At 34.3% G+C, this 19,033-nt stretch overlaps 1 protein-coding gene across 1 annotated transcript in view; it reads left to right on the top strand.

Annotated features, from left to right (window-relative positions):
• Positions 1-19,033, top strand: part of LAMA2 (laminin subunit alpha 2) — a 646,015-nt gene that overhangs the window by 564,448 nt on the left and 62,534 nt on the right. The window contains exons 42-47 of the mRNA XM_007190832.3: positions 4,243-4,359; positions 5,823-6,005; positions 7,625-7,630; positions 10,651-10,805; positions 17,408-17,551; positions 18,557-18,690. Coding sequence (XP_007190894.2) covers positions 4,243-4,359; positions 5,823-6,005; positions 7,625-7,630; positions 10,651-10,805; positions 17,408-17,551; positions 18,557-18,690 — 739 coding nt within the window. The remainder of the gene's footprint in view (positions 1-4,242; positions 4,360-5,822; positions 6,006-7,624; positions 7,631-10,650; positions 10,806-17,407; positions 17,552-18,556; positions 18,691-19,033) is intronic.

The raw sequence follows: 19,033 nt of genomic DNA, 5'->3' as shown, positions 1-19,033 counted from the left end.
ATCACATATTATATAATTTAGTACAGTTGGCCACCTTTGATATTTAAAGCAAAATCATTTAAGTCGAAGAAATACTAACAGATTGAATAAACTTCATAAATATAGTGGACCCAACAATTTAACTAGCCCAAGTTAGTCAGGCTCCAAAGCTGATGCTTTTAACCACTGCTGGACAAAAACGCTGGGCTTTTGCCATGGTGCAGAGGTGACACATTAAAACTCATGGCCCTAACAAATGTTTGATAGAGAATGAGTGAATGGAAGAGAGTAGCAGGAATCTCTCATTACCAGAAAGGTCAAAATCAAGGTTTCCACCTGACTTCATACAGATCCCTTACCTATTCCAAACTTTCTGCTTCGGAACTGCAGATAGAAGCACTGCAGAGATTAACCTGTTCTCTAATTCAGAAGGAGCCTCTAGAATAAAAGATGAAACAGATTTGTAGCCTTGTAAAATTTTTTTACAAAGAAATCTTTAAGAGAGGATGTTTCTCCATTTTTTGGTAAAGGAGCAAGTCAGAAGTGATATTGAGTACAAGTAGTAGCTCATAAGACAAATGTCATGGTAATGAAAATTTTGCTCGCAAAATGTTATCTATATGGTAATTTGGCAGTAGATTCCATTTAACTAGATCCCTTCAAAATTAAAAACATTTCTACAAACTTCACCCTTGTGAATGAGGGATTCTCTCAAGGTATTTATTTGTGCTTTGTTCATATTAATAAAAAATAAAAAATTGCATTTGAGGAACTTAACTAGATGAGTGTGAACAGTCAAAATAGAACATTCCCATTAAAATCTATTAAAATCATTCTTATATTTAGTTGAAAATGAGAGCTATATACATATATTAAAAAAGTATAATAGGAAAATGAACAACTCTAGTTTCTGGATGATGCGGTTTAAACAAAGAAGAAAGCAAATCATAAATAATATTATTGAAAACTGGCAAACGTACCAGGGCAATTATCAGACCAATGTAAATCATCAAACCAATATGAATTATTTGTTACTATTTAGTAACTGCCCGTGATAAATCCAGTACTTTCTCATACATCCTTCAATTGATTTCTCATATCAGTCATATGAAGGAAGTTGCTATCTTCATTTTAAACATGTAAAAAGGAATAGAAATGACATTTGAACCCACATCTTCCAGCTCCAAGTCCTGTAATAATTTCATTGCACCACACTACTTTCTCTAATGGCTAGAATTTGTAAAAGAATGTATTATTAATGGTTAAAGAAATACTTGTAATAGCTTTTTTAAATTTTTTTAAAAATTTTTATTGAAATATAGTTGATTTACAATGTTGTGTTAGTTTCTGCTGTATAACTGATTTACTTGTAATAGCCTTATTTTGAGATATTACGTAGCATAGTTCAGTATTAGCAGTTCCAAGTAAACTAAACTCTAATATATTTAGCACAGTACCAGGAATGAGGTCAACATAAGTAAATGCATATTATTAATGGAAGTAACATACAACTCTGTCTAGTGATTTTCATTCTGAATATGTCTACCTGGTTCAATGTCAATGGTTATGCAACAAAGGGGAATGATATTGTCAGGCATGTTCACAGCCTACCCTGGCTGTTCTGCTTCTTTCCCTCACTTTATGAGCTCTGTCTCTGACGAACCCATTCCTGGACGTTTGTCTTCTGATGTGTGAGGAGAGGATGAGAAAGGGAGAGCCAAAGCTGGAGCGTGTGTGTAGCCTTTGAGGTTCGTTGGGTGTGATATGTAGAGAGAAGATAAATGACTTGGCTACAGCTAATGAGTATGAATACTGAAGAAATAAGGAGAAGAAAATGCACTATGATGATAATTTGGATCCTTTTCTTATTCTCCAAAAATTACAAGTAAAGAATTGGGTTGGATATTTTTTTAACTACCAATAATTCTGTTTCTTTGGCCATGTTACCATTCTAACTGGACCACATGCGTTCTTCCTTACATTTTGATTATAGATACCTCTGCCTCATATATCTTTGCATTTAAAGCCAGCCTTGGAATGCTTATTTTTCTAGGTTTTCATGGCTAATATTTTGTAAGTTTTCCATTTTAAAATCTGTAATTCTTTTCTGCATACAACTTCTATTCATCTAAAGAATTAGACTGACAAAGCTATAAAGTGTTTAGACTTGGTTTGAGAAATTCCAAAAAGTACTTCAGAAAAAAATGATCAGAGTGTAAGAAAGGATAAATTAACAAGAAAATAGAGTCAAATAGCTGAAACAAAGAGCTCAGAACAGGCTCAGAATATTCACATCTTGACTTTCTAGTACAGAAAGCAGAGGAACAAAATCACTGCTTTGAAACTTAAGGGACGGCAGTAACAATGTTCTTCAGATCAGTCGTTCTTCTGAATAACTGGCCTGATTATTCTGCCAGTATTTGCTATCAGAATTCATAAAATAGTGTAAACCAAGTGATGCCCTTTAAATTAATGATTTTTGCAACTGTACATGTATATCTTGCTTGCCAGAACATTTTAAATGTTTCATTATTTAAAAAGTCAAATACAATCAAGAAACTAAGAAATGAAATTTGTACCGTTCTATTTCCTTAATTGATGAAGACTTCTAAATTAATATCAAAAGAGCAGCCTTTAACTATTCTCAGGGAATTCATATAGATATCACAGTCATAATCAGACTGTCTTTATTTCAGAAAGTATTCTTTCCATAACCTAGTCAAAGATTTTACTTTAGTACAGTGAAAGTAACAGAAGCATTAAAAGAAAAGTGAATTGTGATTGACAGAGGAGAAAATCTAATTACTTGGAAAGTATATTTTGAAGGACTAGAATTGAAAATAATAATATCTTAGTGACTGAAATGGACATATTGATATTTTAGAGCCATGTTTTGCTGGAATACTTTATGCTTTGTTTTTCAGTGATGTTAGGTCTTTGGCTTGGAACCTAAAAGCAGATGCCTCAGACAATATTATGTACTTATATTACTGTAGTATAAAAGTGGTGTAATTCATCTGCCTATAAAACCCTGATATGAAATGGAGTGGATCGTTAATTAATATGTTCAGTACTCTTTTTCACACCTAGTACACTGACAGTTAAGAATCCTCCATCTATATTCCCTTCCCTTTGCTATTCTTCCCAGATGAAGGCCAATAAAGGCAAGCATTTTTCCCTAGCTGCCAGTGGCTTGTTTGGTTCCTGCAAGAAACCAGATGCACTACCTCTACAAGGGTGGACACACAATCAAATCAAGAGTGTTCTGGCTCTGTTCTGTGAGATGTAGTCTCTCCTGGTCTGCCCACTCTGGGTACCAGGAAAGTGACGAAAACAACAGTCTCGGTGTTGGCAAATAACGGTCTTCCCCAGTCCAAGTTGCTTATTTATTTAACTGTTTTAAATAAAAAAGCAAAAATATTTGCACAGAGAAAACGATTTAACCAGCACAACCAGGTATAAAATGAAAGGTTTTAGTACACTGTCGCTCACACCATCATTAACTGCCTTACTTGTTCCATTCCTAGTTTTTATATGCTATAAAATACAATATTATATACAGACTAACTTAAAATTCAGACATGTTAAAAATTAGTGGAGAGAAGCTGGAAAATTTACACTAGTAATATTACATTAGTAATAGTAAATAATATATTTTAATTTTAAAGGAAGCATGCTAAAGTAGCAAGAAAAAACCTATATAAAGCCTACTTGAAGTAATTTGTAAAATATTATTTTCTCTATAAAAAATTGGAAATGTGCTAGAAGCTATTTATTCATTCTTTTGATTATTGTTTTTTAAATAAATATTAATAAGTGATGTTTAGTAAAGTTGGGAGATTCTGCTTAACAGTCATATCTATTTGAGAGTTTTAAAAGCTAATTCAGTAATTCATTTTGGTAATAAAATTTTTAAAATAATGACATTAATGGGAGTGATGTCAAGAGGGCATCATTATAAATGCAATAAAAGACCAAATCTGTCAAAGTTTTTTCTCCATAGAAGACCATCAAATTAAGTCAAATAAAGATCAGATACCAAAAAGAAAATGTAACTGTTGAACATGTTGAAATGTCAAATGGTCATATAAACACATATTTTAATATTCTGATCTGAAATATATTTATGGATAGATGCCAATAAAGTAAATCAATTTCTTGCTTTTAACTAACATTTTATTAAAATAACCTGAAATTTTATATCCATGTATCAGTTCAGAGATGATTAAAATTATTTCATCCTTTTTTGTTTTCTGTTCACAGAAAATGATGACCATCTGAATGGCTTGACAACCAGATTAGACAATGCCAATGTCAGAAACAGGGATCTCCTGAGAGCTTTGAATGACACTTTGGAAAAGTTATCAGCCATTCCAAATGGTAAGCATTCAGGACACTGCAAACCATGCCAGTGGATATGAACTCTTAAAGAATGTTCTAACTTCTGCCTTTTTTTCCTAACGCTATATTTGTACCATTGTCAGGCTATTTGATAACAGTTTTCTTACTTATGAATTCTTCTTTGTGAGAATGAGAAACTAAATCCTACTTTACACTGTGATATTTATCATTTGTTACCCTAGCTGACATTCGTTGGAATAAATTACAAAAAGGAAAATATAGACATCTTATTATTGTATTGTCCTTCCATGTTTCAGCCCAGGAAATCTTATATTGGTGGGAAAAATAAAATCATACAGACACTATTCTCTACAATGTTGATGTACACAATTGCAGCTTATTACAGTACCTACAATAATAGGTAGAGCCAACTGCCTTTCAGCGTATCTTTATTGGCAAAGTTCTGTTACTTAAATGTTTTAGCTTTCAAAAACATTAAGACATTAAGAATTGAACCATGTCTGTAATATCTTTCTACCTATTACACGTACTTGGAGTTAATGTTTGGTATTAGTTCCTGAAAGCACTATTCTTTTAGGGATACTATTTTTATATTTTAGTAGCATGATATAACAATAACAAGGGTGGCTAACATTTTTTGAGTGCTTATTCAATATGCTTATGTTAAGTGTATGTAATCCTCATACTAATCCTACAAGGTAAACACCATTATTATCTCCAGTTTATAGGGGACAAACTTAGGGATACTAAGGGCCATTGTTAAAAGAGGCATATATGATTTGAACCTTGCAGTTTAACTTCAGAGGCTGTGGTCTTAACCACTAATCTACAACGTACTACTAGGCACATATATATGTTTTTTATACAAATTATGGTGAAGGAAACACATAAATCTATACAAAACAGGAAATATTAAAACCTTAATGATTTTTACTTTTTTAACATTAAAAATCCTAGGTAACTTTGCCGATTTTCATGTCACCTCTTCAGTAGTAAAGATGTACATAGAAAATTTCCAATGCTGAAAACAAATGTAAATACACAAACACAAGGTCTAATATATCTGAAAAAGTCTCTTTATACTAAAATTGAAACACATTCATTCCCTTCCCCCCCACCTCAGAAATGCAGATTAAATCTTAAACCTACTTTTGATGAAGCTGTTTGACTCATGTGGATAAACTTCTCTCTTTAATATGTTCAGCAGCAAATCACAATATACCCTTACACAATGAACATTTAGAACAATCACATTGCTATTTTAAGAGCTAATCAGGTATTCATAGCAAAGGTCCCTGAGAAAATTCATTTTAGCTAAAACTGTACTTCATTTGCTATGACTGAATGAGACAAAGTTCAGCCTTTCCCTCTGTGCCTGTGTCCCTGAGGTCAGCCAGCCACAGCCTCGCTTTGACAAGCATGGATTAAGCCACTAACTCCAGACCCTTTTTTTTGTTTCTCATACCGTCTTCTGCTGACAGACACAGCCGCTAAACTGCAAGCTGTTAAGGACAAAGCAAGACAAGCCAACGACACGGCTAAAGATGTACTGGCACAGATTAAAGATCTCCACCAGAATCTTGATGGCCTGAAGAAAAATTACAATCAACTGGCAGACAGTGTAGCCAAAACAAATGCCGTGATAAAAGATCCTTCAAAGAACAGTAAGATGTGCTTTTTCACTTTGATTATGTCATTTATTTCTTCACATTATAAACATATCCTAGACTCATAACTGTTAGAGCAGGAAGGGACCCTCGTAGTGGTGTAGTCTGCCCTCCTCCCTTCATAGACTGGGCTCAGGAATTGAGTGCGTGCAGCTCCAGAAACAGAATCCAAGACTCCCAGCTCTGCACTGGAGCTTATCTTATTCACATTTCGTCCAATTGAGAGGAAATTAGGAATTCTCAAATCTACATGATATTTGGTATAGGGATGCCAAATATTTTTAAATCCTTTAGTGTAATTGAAAATACAGTTATATTTGGGAAATTATATCCTTGGAGTTGGTGAAATTCCATAGAATCTAGAGGTCAAGGAGCAGTCTTATTAGCAGGCCTGTTAGAACAGGATATTAAATGGGATCAACTTGAAATGCATTCAAATTGGAAAATATTAATATTTTATTACTTAGATTCTGGTTAGTTAACATTATCAGGAAATTAAAATTTTTATCTAGTTTATCAAGAAGAATATTTCTTCACATCTTTTGTATATTGCATTAAACTATATTGAGTTAACAAGGATTTACAAGAAAATGTGGGAGAACTAAATATAATAATTTAAGTTATTAATTTTACTCAATAAACATTATGATTATTAATATTTTTTATTCTTTCAAGTGATAAAATGTTATTTTAGTATGTGATTTCACCAAAGGAGATGCTTGATTCTTTGTACTTGTCAGTCTCAAGAGATTAGCCCTCTTTATTTAGCACCAATATATTTACTGGGAATTAAAATACTTGTAAAGTGTAATAACAAAAACACAGTTATTGACGTTATACGCTGTATAATCCAGATGCTGTTCAACAAGGGAGTGGAGCCTGATTTTTCAGCACCTTTGCCTCATATCAAAGGCTAATGATGCTATGAAATAATAGATACAACTAGCATGACTCCTTCCTGAGCAAGGAAGAGTACAAACACAGCTGACATGCACTTCAGAGCTAGGGAGAAGGATTTCACTCCTCATCACTTCTTCAGGGAAGAAAAAGAAGAGATATATAGTTTTAAATTTATTTCTTATGTAAGCCCAGAGTTAGCTTACCCCTGTAGTTCAAAGATACCATCTGAATAACTGGTTCAGAGTCATGCCAAATTACAGTATTTCCCCCCAAGAAATGAATGAAAATAAGTTTTAAAGTAAATGTCACTCTCTCTTTTATTCTGTAAGTTAAGGTATCATTTCATTCATTTTCAGATTGATTCTCAGCTGAGAGTGGCCTTTTTATAATATTTATCTCACTTTTATGATTCTATCATCTATCAAAAGAAATAGTTAATATCTATAAACACTAATTAAACTGGGTCTGTTTCTATCTTATTAGAACATTATAATAAAGCTCCTTTTATATGAACAATGGCTGCTAAATGCCATGTTTTTGTGGACTTTTACTTGATAACGCTAGTATGACTTAAAATGGGGTGAATTTGTAATTAGCATCTGTTGTGAAAAGTTCTATTTTTTTTTTGATAATCACTACTTTATAATACCTATTAAAAATATTTTCTCATGAATTTTCTGTTTTTCTGTTTTACTTCCATATGAAATTACCTGAAGAAATCAGTATGTATATGTTTACTTGCATACCTTTTAGTAATTTTTATGCTTGGTTGCCTATTGCAAGAAGCTTCAGCTTTGCATGTTTCCATGTTTTAGTATTGCTTTAAACATTGGATAGCTTTTCTTTCCAGTGTCACAGTATTAATGCTGGATTAATAAAGGAATCTTCCCTTACAAAAAGTTAGTATGTGAATATATTTGACATAAATATTTTAATTGTGTGTTTGAAAAGTTAGTGAAATATCTGTTATCCATATAAAAGTAGAAAATTGAATTCTCCCACAGATTCAACTAAATTATGATGCTTCTGATAACATATATGCAGCCAATGAAGTCCAAATGACTTCTTTCTAGCAGGATTTAAATCAATTAAAATCTACATTGCTGTTGTTGCTGTTCCCCCCTGAAGCTCACTCCCCCCCTTACAAGTAATTATTCTCAATGTCAAGAGCATTATATTTGGAGATGCATAAAACAAAATTAATAAAATCAGATCTTAACAAGTGAGCAATCACTGGGATATAAAAATATTCTGTCTTAAACAATTTCATAGTTTAAATTCCAAGTCAAAAATAAAACTGCAAAATAGAAAATAGTAATAATAAAATCCAGCATATCAAAACCTGAGAAATACGATGAAGGCGGTCCTCAGTGGAAAATGAATGCAATGACATTACTAAAAAGCATTGAAATAAACAATTTAGGCAATCAACTCTATAAGTCAGACAAAATAAAATTAACTAAAAGAAAGAAGATAAAAAAGAGTTAATGAATTAGAAGACAGAAAATAATAGATGTGATAAATTCAAGCGGTATATCTTTAGGAATATAAAGATAAAAAATTTTAGAGGCCTGACAGGCTTAATCAAGAAAAATAAAGCACAAATAGGCAAAGTTCTGAAGGACATATAACAAGATAAGGGAAGAAATTTAGCAGGTAAGAGACTTGGCAAAGCTCTAGGCTAATAAATTGTAAAGCCTAAAAGAGATAGATAATTTTCTAGTAAAACATTGTTATTAAAATCTATCTTCGGCAATGATTTTAAAATTCACACAAATAATTATGGAAGAAAGTGAGAAGTTTTCAAAAACTATTGCACAAGAGCGCATCAGACTCAATATCACAGGTTATTTATTTTTAAAACCTCAAGAAGATAATTTCCATATGACTTCTACTGCTACAGAAGATAGAGGGGAAAAAAAAAGTAGGGGATTGGGGGACCTCCGGGTTCCATTTTGAAACATTTGATAAAAGCTTCTGGGAGCTTTAGAAGAAAAGGATCCATTACTTGTCTAAGTTGTCCCTGCATAGCCCTTTTTTCATTCTCATGAATCTAAATCTAAATCACTTTTTCTCACTTCTAGAATAACTTTTAGAATATCAGAGTAATATTGGGGAATTAAAGGAAGGGAGAAAATGGATAAATGGTTTATTTAAGTGGAAAAACGGAGGGGTAACTGTCTTTATGTTGAATACCTATACAGTTATGTAACAAGAGCTTTGACCTCAATAACCCGCATTTCATAAGGGTCAGTTCTTGATCTAGCAACGCTATTAGTTGAAGTTAATAATAGACCATGGGCCTTCCCTGGTGGCGCAGTAGTTAAGAATCCGCCTGCCAATGCAGGGGACACAGGTTCGAGCCCTGGTCCAGGAGGATCCCACATGCCGCAGAGCAACTAGGCCCCTGCACCACAACTACTGAGCCCGCGCACCTAGAGCGCATGCTCCGCAACAGGAGAATCCACCGCAATGAGAAGCCCACACACTGCAATGAAGAGTAGCTCCCGCTCGCTGCAACTAGAGAAAGCCCGCGTGCAGCAACAAAGACCCAGTGCAGCCTAAAATAAATAAATTTATAAAAATAAAATAAAATAATAGACCAAGTTCTTTTTAAACATCACTAACAATATAACTCATATTTATGAGCATGAGTTCAAAATACTTACTTCAAAACCTAGTTTTAAAATAACTTACTTCCTTTCGAGCACATCTGATTCATTCCTAAAGATTAATTCCCAGATCGTTCATAGTTCATCAGGGCCAAAAGCCTTGGACCTTAAGCAGTTTCTCTTTTTCATCAGGGTCGCAATGACAGAAAACAGAACAATACACGCTCGATCAGATAATTAATGACGTGGTTTGGATAAGACTGCCAGCATCCTAGGGACAGAATAATTGATTTTCCATGTGTCATTTGCCCTCCTATGAAAAGCACAAGCTGGAAGTCTAAGGATCAGTGATAACCTTCAATTATTTTAGGGTTAAACCCCTTTTAAAATTGTCAATATTCAACCTTCTTTAAATTTTAACTACAAAAGTGACAGTTTAATGTAGTTCAACCTAATGTGAAGAGCAGGAGAATCAACTATTCTTCAAAATGAAAATGAACTGCAGCATGAAAAATTTAATTAAAGTATAACATAGGCCTTCAGTCGAAGGATTGTTCAACATTGAGATGTTTTTCAGAAGACATTTTTATAGCTTTTCTCGTTAAGATGTACAAAGAAAGCCAGTGAGAAAAAGAAGGAAAACCAGTTTTGTGTGAGAATCCTGATTTAAATACAGTTCTGGCTTGGACAGACTAGGTAACATTTTAAAGATGCTTCTCCAATTCCTTGATTCTGTGACTAAAGTTCTATGCTATAAAGGTTAGCTTTGGGGCTGAAGCTAGAAATTAAGCATTGCATTAAGTTCATCATATTCTCAACCTTCAGTGCAAACTTTCACCTTAATCACAAAACCAAAGTGTTGGCCTTCTTTCTCTAACATCTCCTCCTCTGGTCTGCTTGAGTCCCAACTAAAATACTTCCATTTGCCATCATAAACTGCTTCAACTGTCATGGCCTTGCTTTTGTCGTGTGGATGAGGTGAAATCTTTTCCATTATTTACTTAAGCATACTGCTATTTTCATTTCTGTGTATGTGTGTCTGTGTGTGCATGCATGTGCATGTGTCTGTGTCTCTGTGTGTGTGTGTATGCATGTGAGTGCATGGTATGCACTAATCTTGTTCTATGCAGTTGCAGATGCAGATGCCACTGTAAAAAATCTAGAACAAGAAGCTGATCGACTGATAGATAAACTCAAACCCATCAAGGAACTTGAGGATAACCTGAAGAAAAACATCTCTGAGATAAAAGAACTGATAAACCAAGCCCGGAAGCAGGCCAATTCTGTAAGCTCTTTCTGCTTTCAGTTATCAGTAAATGATTGTAATTTTTGGTATTATTCCCAGAAGGAATACCTTCCTTCAGTGTATCCTGCTGAATGATCACTGGTTCTTTTCCTTTAATTTGAAGCTATTTGCAGGTGAGGTGGGGAATGGAAGATTAGATATTTTTCCCATAAATTTCAAAAGACACTTCTTGAGAAGAATAATCACTACTTACTGTTTTAGAAATGAAAGTTCTGATATATTTTATTATGGTTTGAATAGAGTTAATACAAACTGTAAGAATGAAAGCCTGAGTTTTGTGTACTAAAAAGGCATGGATGAGAGTGCCTTGCTCTTAATGAAAGCAAAACAGGCCAACCAGTGAGGCTGTAGGAGGAATGAACGGACAAGGTTATAAGGAATAATAGCTTAGAGGAACTATTATTTTCTATATATTCTTTTGTCTGAGTACAAGCAACCAAAAATTATTTTGCTTACAATTTCTACAATTTTTTGGAGCAAGAATAGGAAACACTTCACTTGTCTCAAAATTTTGCTCTTTATTAACCCAGTTAGAAGACTATAAGGATAGAGGCAAAACTTTCTAGAAGGTAGCATCTTAATGAACCAGGACAGAACTGTAAATGCCAATATGAAACTTCAGCCTCGTGAAGTCATCTTATGATCTTTTTAGAAATAGAATGAAAAAAAATAACAGTTTTCATGTTATCAGGCTTAAACTGAAATCTTTTTAGATACCCAAGCTTTCCATCTCAAAAATTCCATTTTTTGATACAAATGAACTTATTTACAAAACAGAAACAGACTCACAAACATAGAAAACAAACTTAATGGTTACCAAAGGGGAAAAGGGGGGATAAATTAGGAGCTTGGGATTAACAGATATACATGATTTTATGTATTATAGATAAACAACAGGATCCTACTGTATAGCACAGGGAACTATATTCAATATCTTGTAATAACCTATTATGGAAAAGGATCTGAAAAAGAATATATATATGTGTATATATGTGTACATATATATACACATATATAACTGAATCACTTTGCTGTACATCAGAAACTAATACAACATTGTAAATCAACTGTACTTCAATTTTAAAAATTCCATTTTTTAAAATTTATTTAATTATTTATTTATTTTTATTGACATATAGTTGATTGGCAGTATTATATTAGTTTCAGGTGTACAACATTGTGATTCAATATTTTTATAGACTATACTCCATTTAAAGTTATTACAAATAATGGCTATATTTCCCTGGGCTGTATAATATATCCTTGTAGCTTATTTATTTTATGCATAGTAGTTTATATCCCTTAATCCCATACCCCTATCTTGCCCCTTCCCCTTTCTTCTTCCCACTGGTAAACATTAGTTTGTTTTCTATATGTGAGTCTGTTTCTGTTTTGTTATATACATTCATTTGTTTTAGTTTTTAGATTCCACATATAAGTGATAACATGGAATATTTGTCTTTTTCTGTCTGATTTCACAAAGTATAATATTCTCTAGGTCCATCCACATTGTTGCAAATGGCAGAATTTCATTTGTTTTTATGGCTGAGTAATGATCCATTGAATATATATACCACATCTTCTTTACACGTAGGTTGCTTCCAAATCTTGGCTATTGTAAATAATGCTGCTCTGAACACTGGGGTGCATGTATCTTTTCAAATTAATGTTTTCATTTTCTTCGGAAATATACCCAGGAGTGGAATTGCTGTATCATATGGTAGTTCTAAAAAATCCTATTTTTAAACAACTGTGAAGCTAAAATGACCAGAAATAACCTTTCTTAATCCATAAACTTATTTTTTTAGTAAGTGGCCAAGAATATGATGCCCAAGTGACAGTATATTCTTCTCCCTCCTTATACATACCTGATACCTTTAAACCAGGTCAAGACAATAAGTTCAGGGTGAACCTTGAAAAGGAATTCATGACTAATTGAAGAGAAACCTAGAAAATGACAGAAAGATTAGTGAAGATGAAGTACATAAACTCAGAGTAAAAGAAGCAGATAGGGTTGAGAAGACATACATTGAACTACAATATGAAAACCTTGCAGGCAGTAAGAATGACAGGTGAGCACTGTATATGTGAAGCACAAGGTGAAAAGAAATCCGATGTTACTCCAAGGTTTGGATTTTTATTTAAGATTTAACCAATGCAGAAAAAGCATCTCCTATGCACAAGGTTACATGCTGTGAGGCGTGTTCTTCCACTCGAACAGTTTACAACACCGTAGAAGAAATAAGATATATACACAAATAACTCTAAGATAATGCAGGATATTGTGCTACATTCCATGAGCGCTGGGAAGTGCTATTAAGTTTCTGAAAGGAAAGATCACCTCTAGTCGGGGCGGGAAGATTTCCTGAAAGGAAGGATTTGAGCCAGGCTCTGAAATGGGATAGTGCTGGACATGGGATGAGAAGGTGAAGAAGAACATTCTGAGGAGAGGGAATGACTTCAGCCAAGGCAGCGAGAAAAGGAGGTTTCAGGGTCATTTCATGACAGAACAGTCTAATTCGCCAAGACTATTGTTAGAGTGAACATTAAACTAGAAAATTCAACGGAGGCCAGGTTTTCTCAGGCCTTGAATGGTAAGTTAAACAGTTTCTTTTAGCCACAATTGTACCTGAGATAAACCTCATTGGTGAGGAGAAGCTGAAAGTTCTTGAACATGAAATGCAATATAATCAGAACGGTGCGTTTTGAATATGAATCCAGAAGTAGTTTGTGGGATAGATGAGAGAAACTAGAAAGAAGGAAGCAAATTTAATAAGAGACCCAACTGTAGCAGTGGCATTGGCAAGAGAAAGAAAGAGATTGATGTATCCCTCCTGTATTTTGCCATGTTAAGTTTGAAGAAGCAGTAATAGTAACTGTTCTCCTGTGGATCCCACACTTAGCCACATTTTCTGACTTAGTTACCAAGCAGGGAAATCTGTACATTTTCATTATTTCTTCATTGTAAAGAAATCCAAAAATATGCCTATATATTCATCAGTTATAAATGCTTTTTCATCCCACCCCCACCCCCCTGGAAAGAAAGATAAAATTCTGGCATGTAAATATATAAAACCTGTCTCAAAATACAAAATGAAAGAAAGGTATAAAAGTCATGCTTGAAAAAACAATCATTGTCCGTGCCTTTTAAGGAAATTTGTAACTACCTTTGGAAATGGAAGTTACAACAAAGTGCTTTGTTTTTTGTAAGATGTTAGAAATTTGTAAGCAGCCAACGTTTTTTTCAAATGGGTTTTGTCCTAATTGAAGATGACATTTGCCCAATTTTAGAAATATATTTGTAATCTGGCATGAGTGTCTAGATGTGGCCCTAACACATATTCAATATGACCAAGAAATTAAAGACATTTATTTTAAAGTAGATTTCTCTTGGTTTGTTGACTCTGAAATTGAGTGGCTGAGACTCTTTTTAAGTGAATGACCTAGTTAACTGGATAAAAAAATGCAGTGAAAATTCAATAGATATAATAATGAGATCCTCAATAATGTTTGAGTTCATGATGACGAATTGGTAAATAATGTTGTATGAGAAATGCCTCAGAGAGACCTATTTCTTAGTGATTTTTGTTTAGAAGTCTTACTAAGGGTTCACATTAGAAATAACAATAATTAGTGGCGGGGAGGGTGGTGTGATGAATAGGGAGATTGGGATTGACATATACACATTAATATGTATATAATGGATAATAAGAACCTGCTGTATAAAAAAATAAATAAAATAAAAAGCAAAAATTCACACATAAAAAAGAAATAACAATAATTGATAGCAACAAATATCTTAAGAGGATGTTTGTATTTCAGAAATCTCTCCCCTCTTATGAGAGGGATATATGTCAGAGATTTCTCCTAGAGAAATTTATCAATATTGTCCTTTGATTTACTTGTCTTAAGGTATATTTAAAAATATCTATAATTGGAAAACAAAACACAAGGTATTTAAACAGAGAGATTAGTAGCTATTGACTGGTTACCGATAGTTTGGGCTGCCTGAATATTTCGGATACTGAGGATATATTCAAAACTGTAAACCAGAGAACAGAAAATCCAGAGGGTTTTCATAAAAATGTGTAAGAGGTAAGCAGTAGGTTACTTTACAAGATTAATTCCTGGCGTATTGGGTATAACAATGCCATGTTGTTCAGAGATCCATATATTTTTGGTATGTAAAGTATGCCATAAGGCAGATTAATTTTAACTCCTAGAGATGTTAAACACCCTTAGTTCTAAAATGGCTACTCAGACTTTCAGTCCTGCAGTGGAGTCTCATCGGTTGAATTAGGCTTCAGTACTGGTGCTCTGTCTACAACGCTTTGAGAACCCCGCTTTCAACACTCCAGCCATGTAATCACCTACCACTTTTACCAGGTGTACCCACGCAAGGACAGAAACTCACCCTGATCAGTCGTGCATTCCACCCATATTCAGTCATTTCTTCTCTAAACAGTAACCGAGGAGTATTACTACACTGTGTTCTTTATAACACATACGAGTTATTTGTAATAACGAGAGAAATAACCAAAATAACATATTATGGCTAGTTTAATCACAGATAACAAAAATGAGTTATACCTTTCCCGGTTCTGTTTCTCTGCAAGTCATTTTTTTTTTCCTGTTAAAAATAAATAAATTTTATTAAGGCAGTTTGATCTTTTTTAAAATCTCTAACAAATTGTACAGTGTGACATTATAACCATTATCAGTTCTATTTTGAGGTTATTCCTTCTAATAAAATTCATTAAGACTAGGGGAAAAAATCCTTGATAAAAATCTGTTGTCAAGGCTTCTGGACTTGATCTGTGTTCTTTTTGGATGACTGCAAGTCATTTTGATTCATCTACTCTTAGCATTTCATGTAGAAGGGAAATCCTTTCTTATCTTTGTGGAACAAAGAGCTACCTTCTTAACTGAAAACCACGCAAGCAGGAAGACTAACTCTCCAGGACAGAGAGCAAACACTCTGTTGACCAGTACTGTGCTCCTCAGTTGGCAGTCTGGGTCCCAGCCTTAGAGGGAAGGAAGGGGCAGGGAGAGCAGTCTAAGCAGAGGTCTCCCTAGATTATTCCAGCCCCAGCCCCACACAGAACTCCATGAGGGTGAGCCCCTGTTTCTTTCCAGCACACTGTTTTCTTTGCTTGGAAATGCAATTTGGATAGCAGATTAGGTGAGGAAACAGTACAAGTATATGACTTACACAGGATCCACAGGAGATTCAACAGATCTGCTATATCCCCGGGAGTTCTCAAACATAGATGAATTTACATATTTGTCAGAACCAAAAATCGCTCCTTAGCTTTCTCTTTTGAATCCAACCAATTTTGAATCCAGCACCTCCTCTGTGTAGTCTGTACCACCCTTGGAGAGGGGTATTGGTGCTGCCTAACACCTACTCTCTCATTAGACTCGTCAAGACACCTCCTTGTCTCACCATAAGATGGAGATGGGTTTGGTGTCCTAGGCTATCTTGTTTGGAGTTTGCACAGCCCTTTTATGGAGGTAACAATAATGGCCCTTGGCTTTCTCCAAAGTGTGCAAAGTGCTATAAGTGATGAGAAAATGGCAATTCACCCCTAGTGAGGGCCAAGAGGGCTCCTGAAGCCTGAAGCCGGGAACTTGAATCAGTGACAGAGAGAAGTTTTGTATGTGTCTCCGCCTCCTACTTTGAGCACTGTCACTAACAAAGTAACAGAATCTCTCTGAGTCCAAACAACAACATTGCTGTCCTGAAAGTACCTTTCTGATAGTACACATGAACCAAAGAAAATTAAATGGAATAATCAACTAGTGTTATTTGTGATTGAAGAAAGGCTCCCTAAATGTAAGTAAAAATTGGTACAAACAGTGTCAGCTCTAGTCACATAGGAATTTCTATCTTAGCAATTTATAGTAATTTTTAAAGTACTAGTCAAAAGAAAAAGGAGCTGTTAAATACATTAGTAATGATAGCCACTGGAAATTGTTTCTGTTCCTTTTCCTGGCAACTTAATAAAAAGGTATAATTTATTCTGAAATGTATGTTCTGAGTAGAATGATTACTATTCTTCTTATTGTTAGAACATCTGGAACAAAATCTAGTTGGCCTCTTTCAACTGTAAGAACATGGCAGGGTAGGTAATGTCCTCTCAAAAACTAAAAGAAAAATGGTTTCCTACTTTCAATGATACCAAAATCACTGAAATTTGAATTGTAAAATTTCATTAAACAACCTGAATGAAGATCTATACCATTAGCTTCATATAAAATCACCTCTTGAGAATGTTCCCCTATTCATAAAGGAGTAAGTTTTGAAGGCAAGAATTTGTTAGTTGCATGCTTCAAAAAGTAGTGACGTGCTAACAAGCCATGGGGCTGTGAACAGCTCATTGTCAAAATACTGGTGGAAAGGTGCTCTTCTGTGCCCTCATTAATGAGTATAATGGGGTCTGCATATGGGCATTTAATGATACCATTTGCTGATGGAAAAATAACTTCAAAGAAGAGATGATGATGGCTTTGTGATTGGGAGCTACTTCAAACTTCTGAGAGATTTAGTCTTGGTTCTTTGTACCTCGTTTTTCTTGAAGATCAAAGTATCTGTGTCTTCGGGAGGTGACTGCATTCGAACATACAAGCCAGAAATCAAGAAAGGAAGCTACAATAATATCATTGTCAACGTAAAGACGGCTGTCGCCGACAACCTCCTTTTTTATCTTGGAAGTGCCAAATTTGTAAGTCTAACATTCAGCCTTTCTTTGGCCTACTGTGTATGTGTATAGTCAGAGGTTAATCCTGGTAGTGTGCAAAATGTATAGAGTCTAATAACATGGTCCCAAAATTGAATAAGGTAGCCTTTCAGATTCGAAAACCTCAGAATCTTACCTCACCGAGTTCTGAAGTGTCAAATTAAGTTAGAAGGCAAATGAAATGAAAACTTTTTACAGTGTTTAGGCATATCTGCTTTCATTTGTGAGTATACCAGCATTTATTTTTGAATTATATTTTCAGATCCAGCTATTTAAGAAGAAAGATTAATAGGAATGAGGCTCTTTTAAAATTTTTCTCTAACTAAGAAATTACAATGAACTTTCATGTGAAATGAAACTGAAAATTGTGTACTGTTTCTTACCAATGAAAACTCTTCTGATTCATGTTGAATTAATGACTCAAACTGAAATAACAAATTGTATCCGAAAGAGCTCACCTCAAACTTTTAATTCCTTTCATTTGACCCATTTGACTTTATATGCATGGAGACCTTCCAAAATGAATAAGACTTTTCAACAGACCACTTATCACATAAATCAATACTTGGAAATCAGGTGAGAAATTTTGGATCACCTTGGGTGAAAAAGCATACCTGGCCCCTCAAAAACGTCAGTGCCCATGGTGAAAACAATGAATTCTGAACCCAAATATTTGCTTTTATCTCTACCACAAGTATCAGTGCAAGAAAAGACATTTGTCTCAATGTTAGACCTAATTAGAATTGGTTGAATTAACACATTTGCCTCAGCACTATGAACATGTGTATGGACATTGTATTGTAAAGATACAATAATAAAGTCCTATTTAATCATAGAAATAATAGATCATATTATTTGGGAATCTTTATTGTGAGGCTTCTAATTATTTCATATATCTGTAAATGGCACCTGTTGAAAAGACTCGGCTGGCTTCCTCTTTCAGGGTGCCTTATATCTGATATCTATTGTTTTTGTGTTTCTCTGCACTAGACTGACTTTCTGGCTATAGAAATGCGTAAAGGCAAAGTAAGCTTCCTCTGGGATGTTGGATCCGGAGTTGGACGTGTCGAGTATCCAGATTTGACTATTGATGACTCATATTGGTACCGTATTGAGGCATCAAGGTAACGAACTCAATAGAGATTAAGATCATTGACAGAATTTTGAAGTAGTTTCCTAGTTTATAAGAAAATTTTTTTTTCTGTTTCAAGAAGGTAGCTACGTAGGTATGCACACATGTATACGAATGTTATATATTATATACATGTATAAGTGTGTGTGAATGGTACCTTTGTAGAACATGTTAGGAATTGACAAACCTTCAAGGTATTGAACAGAATGACCAGTCCTTTTTGGCCTCCTCATCTGGTTGTCCTGTTGAAACTTTGAGGTTAAGTTGTTTTCTGTTGCCCTTATTCAGTACGATCCAGAGCATAAGAGGTATCTGTCTTTGGTGCAAAGCGCCTC

Source organism: Balaenoptera acutorostrata, chromosome 14, assembly GCF_949987535.1.
Source record: "Balaenoptera acutorostrata chromosome 14, mBalAcu1.1, whole genome shotgun sequence".
NCBI classification, from domain to species: Eukaryota; Metazoa; Chordata; class Mammalia; order Artiodactyla; family Balaenopteridae; genus Balaenoptera; species Balaenoptera acutorostrata.
This window is presented reverse-complemented; position numbering and strand designations above follow the sequence as displayed.